The sequence below is a fragment of the Penaeus chinensis genome, chromosome 13 (genome assembly GCF_019202785.1).
Source record: "Penaeus chinensis breed Huanghai No. 1 chromosome 13, ASM1920278v2, whole genome shotgun sequence".
Classification (NCBI taxonomy): Eukaryota; Metazoa; Arthropoda; class Malacostraca; order Decapoda; family Penaeidae; genus Penaeus; species Penaeus chinensis.
In genome coordinates this window covers 5,929,985-5,934,562 of record NC_061831.1, presented here as the reverse complement: position 1 = coordinate 5,934,562, position 4,578 = coordinate 5,929,985, and the positions used below count along the sequence as shown (strand labels likewise).

Sequence of the window (4,578 nt, the reverse complement as noted above, 5' to 3'; positions counted from 1 at the left end):
CTCCTTCCCTTGCAAGACGTGTGGTGTCTTTACGTCGTGTTTTTCAAGATGGCTGTCAAGGGTGATTCATTCAGTGACGGTTTATTTTATTCTATTCTATTGTATCTGTAGTAGACTGTTTATTTTTTTTGTTGTTTTATTGTTATAGCTGTGATTTTGTTAATTTTTAGTAGTAGTAGTAGTATTGTTATGGTTAGGTAATCAGTTTGTTATGATGATGATTGTTATTGTTATTTAAAGGTATTCACAGAAGAAAAGAGGCTTTATCTGTTATTTATCGATTTTTAAATTAATTTCTTCTTGTGTTAATGCTATAATTCGTTAAATTGTTAATTATCCTTAATGTTTTATAAGGTTATTAATTGAAGATAAGAGGTTTTACCTATTATTTATCGGATTTAATGTTTTTGTCGTATCCTTCTTGCTATTATTTATTATTATTATCATCATATTAAAAATAAACTATTCAATGAAGAAATGAAGCATTACTTATTATATTAATCTCTCTCGATCATCCTCACAGGCGTGATGTTCATCCTCTTCGCTTTGTGCTCCTGTGGCCACGGCGTCGAAGTTGAAGCAGAAGGAGGAAGTGGAGGAAGGTACTTGAGCGACAGCCAACTCTTTACCCTTGGCACCGTTAACATCAGCAACCTCATCTTGTTTGGTCTCGGCGCCCTCCTGGCACTGGCACTGCTGGCTGTCTTCTCCAATACCCCTCGTGCTGCTCGCTACGTCCAGCCCGCGTGAGTACTACGTTTAACTTGCTGATAGTGTGGAATACGCTCTTTCTTTTACAATAAGCAAAACCAGTTAGAGATAGATATGATGTGTGTGTGTGTGTGTGTGTGTGTGTGTGTGTGTGTGTGTGTGTGTGTGTGTGTGTGTGTGTGTGTGTGTGTGTGTGTGTGTGTGAGAACCGGCCGTCGTAGGGCAGCGGTAACGCAAGGTGGGGACTATGAGGGTCGGTTCGAATCCTACCCAAATGGCCCGAGATTAAAAGGATGGGCATCCCACTCGGGATAACGGTCTCAACCTGACAGAACCAAAGTCTTTTGAGAGACGGCAGGTTCCTAGCCTTTTACGTAAATCCGGGTCAGATATGTGAGTGTGAGTGTGAGTGTGTGTGTGTGTGTGTGTGTGTGTGTGTGTGTGTGTGTGTGTGTGTGTGTGTGTGTGTGTGTGTGTGTGTGTGTGTGTGTGTGTGAGTTCCGTTCCGAATTCTCTTCCGTTAGGTTACGCTTTATTCTGACTATAACAAACCTTACCGTTGTTATTAGACGTTTCTAATTATCGAATATTCTTTCTGTTTCCCTCTAGGTACGCCCGGGAATCCGCGGCTTATGAACGGAGCCAAGATGTGCACAGGAACTTGGAAGAAGCTCAAGAAAAATACCAGTAGATAGTCAGCGTCTTTACATCCGTTTTCTGTTGGTTGTCTAAGTTATTGTGTATATTTATGAGAAAAGAGTATTTTTAAGAATAAATAAGTGTTCTGTATATATTTATTTGTTATCTCGACATATGTGTATATTTTTTGCTCTGGTAGAACTAATGATTTGCCACTAATTGAGAGCTTTCTATTTCGCAAATTACGCGCGCGTGCGCGCCACACCCACACATATGTATACAGTACATGTGTAGAAAATAAATTTATATGCATACAAGTAATATATATATATATATATATATATATATATATATATATATGTGTGTGTGTGTGTGTGTGTGTTTGGAATATTAAAAGATGGAGGTAGCACTATCAGAAAACCATCGTTCTCTTTAATCAGGCATCATTCTCGCAAGGTCGAAGATCACACTCTCTAAATTATTTTAAAATTCAGGTTTCTACTTCTACCAAGCTTGACCTCCTTACTGTAGAGCTTTTGTCCATGCGAGAGATGTTCCCTAAGCTAAGCAACGCTGCGGCAGCTATACAGTTGCACCACTTAACCACTGAATTAGCCAATTTTCCTAATGGTGGTTTGGCTCCTTTAGGCTTACATTCCACTTACCGTTTTATTTTAGAGTATTTTTTTTCTCTAATTCTTATATTTTGTGTTTTGTTATTTTTTTCGTTTTCATTTTAATTTTTTAAATTTTTATTTAGGATGACGCGGTTTTGTGAACACATTATTTTTGTGAAGTATTTTCGTGCTGTGATTTACCTACTTTCCTCTAGATAATAATAATAATAAAAAAAAGTGTATGTGTATTTATACTGATATACATATACACTACAAAACAAATTCTAGAAAAATAGATTACAGACAAATGTAACACAAAGCCCACAGACCTTAATACTAAAGAAATGAAAAAATTCCCAGTCTGAAACCATTAGTACCTGTCCGAACACATCCTAATCAGGGTTTCGCTTTCAGTCCCAGATCTGCGCGCGCGGTTTCGAACGGAGGCACGTGAGCTACTAGGGGACATATGGCTTACTTATTCCTCTGACATATCGTAAAAGTGAAATTCGAAACCATAGAAGAATGGAGGCTTTGGGATTTTCTTCCCTCTTTTATGTGTTTTTTTTTATTGCGGTCCGATTTCGTGGCAACAATTTGGAGGGAAATTGTTTTTTTTGTTTTGTTTACGTCTGTCAGCTGGGGAAGTATGTTAGATTTGGGATAGCTTGAAAGACCCGTATGTAGAGTCTTGTGAAGCTGTCTAGCTTTTAAGATATATTGCTAGAAGTTATTTTGCATCAGTAGGTGTACTCACAACTATATGCACAGACGAGCAACCACTTACACGTACATAGTCAATCCCACATATACACGTGTTGTTGGCGAACCACCGATGTCTCCCACTAACTTACACACACACACACACACACACACACACACACACACACACACACACACACACACACACACACACACACACACACACACACACACACACCTCTCGCTCTTCTATACCTTCTATTTATATTTCATATTTTACATTTGAAGATTGATGTATAATAGTCACTTAAGTAATTAAATACTGCAGGTGACGAATGGGTCAATGCAGAGTAGAGCATTTTGTATCATATACTGTGCGAATTCAAGAACAAGTGTAAAAATATAACTGGTTATTGATAGGCATTGAAGTGTTATTATAGATATTATCTAACTGATTTGCTTGTTTTCGCATCAACGGAGACGCATATCGGCACGCAAAAATGACACAAATCACGCACTATATTATGTGATATATCATATACTAGTAAAAAGACTTACATTGTTATTTGACTATCCATACTACAGTTAATTGTCGTAAATCTATCAATATTACCAAAGTTTCCAAGACAGGTGTCTCTATGGGCTAATGCCTTCTTTATTCACAAGGTAATGGCTAATCGTGAGTGTCGGTCGTTGTGTCGGATCAGTGGACCACTTTTACGTGTTTTAGCCGCAAGTATGTCACCTGTAGTAAGGAAGAGGAAGAAACGCAGTCTCTTTGTACTGTACATCGCCTTCGTGAACGAGTGTGTGTAATATATTTACAGTATAGATATATCACATGAGCATAAACAAGTATGGCTACGTGTACACTTAGAAATAACAGGAATGTATGAAGTATGAAAAGAAGTTGAACGCAACGTTCTGACCTCGTCAAAAGTTCCTTTTCTGACGAAATAGAATAACCGAAATGAACACATAAAGATAAGTTTGAACAGTATAGTTTAACACAGAAACCGTTAGAACAAGAACAAAACGATATGCCAGGACGAGGGTCAAAGTCGATGAGTCTCTGGAAGGCCTTGCTTACTAATGACGATGCAAGGTCGTCTAAACTCCAACGACCGGCACTTAGATTGAAATTAAGTTGTTTTATAATAAAAAAGAGCTTTCGTTGTTCTTTCACATGAATTCTGATATTTGTGATCAATATGTTTAGCGTCTTTCCAGTTAACCGTTATCACCTTAGTGGATAAAAACAGACATTAGCATCTCTAACGTACCTAACATCACGTTTATGTTTATAATAGTTTTTCCTAGGCTCTGCGAGTTCTTCCTACGTAAAATCTAGGACAATATTTACACACGGGATACCGTAAATACCATAAGTATCAAGGACACTGATGACCGCATTGTATTGAACCAATGAATTACGTCACGTGTTAGGTTAAGTAAAAACAAAATTCCAACTTTGAAATATAGGGCATTTATCATCAAGTCATTTTTTCATGCCAATATGCGTCTCCGTTGATGCGAAAACAAGCAGATCAGTACGGAACTATTAGTAAATCACTTATGCGTAATGTGAAAAAGAGTATAAAAAATATATATTACGGAGATGATTGCGTCCGGTTGGAGAAATAACAAAGATATCCCAGTTTTGTAAATGATTAAAGAAAATGTCGATTTCATAATCGATAAATTCACTAACGCAAATTCTATATGCCCAAAAGAATATTAACGAAACTTCTGATTTACTTAACATACAAAGGCCGGTTCGAGAGGGTAGTTAATAGTACGTAATGGTTTACGTTAAACTGAAAACTTAAATTTTCATTTTAATAACGTCGTAATAACGTCGATGACAGGTAATTTCGCTGAATATGTCCATTAGAAATTAGATTTAAAA

General features: G+C 37.1%; 1 protein-coding gene across 1 annotated transcript; it reads left to right on the top strand.

The window, feature by feature from the left end:
• Positions 1-1,500, top strand: LOC125031396. Its single transcript, XM_047622110.1, has 3 exons — positions 1-61; positions 524-746; positions 1,321-1,500. Exons 1-3 carry the CDS (start codon positions 49-51, stop codon positions 1,400-1,402), a joined length of 318 nt encoding a protein of 105 aa, XP_047478066.1. The 5' UTR covers positions 1-48; the 3' UTR covers positions 1,403-1,500.
• Positions 1,501-4,578: the final 3,078 nt, after the last annotated feature.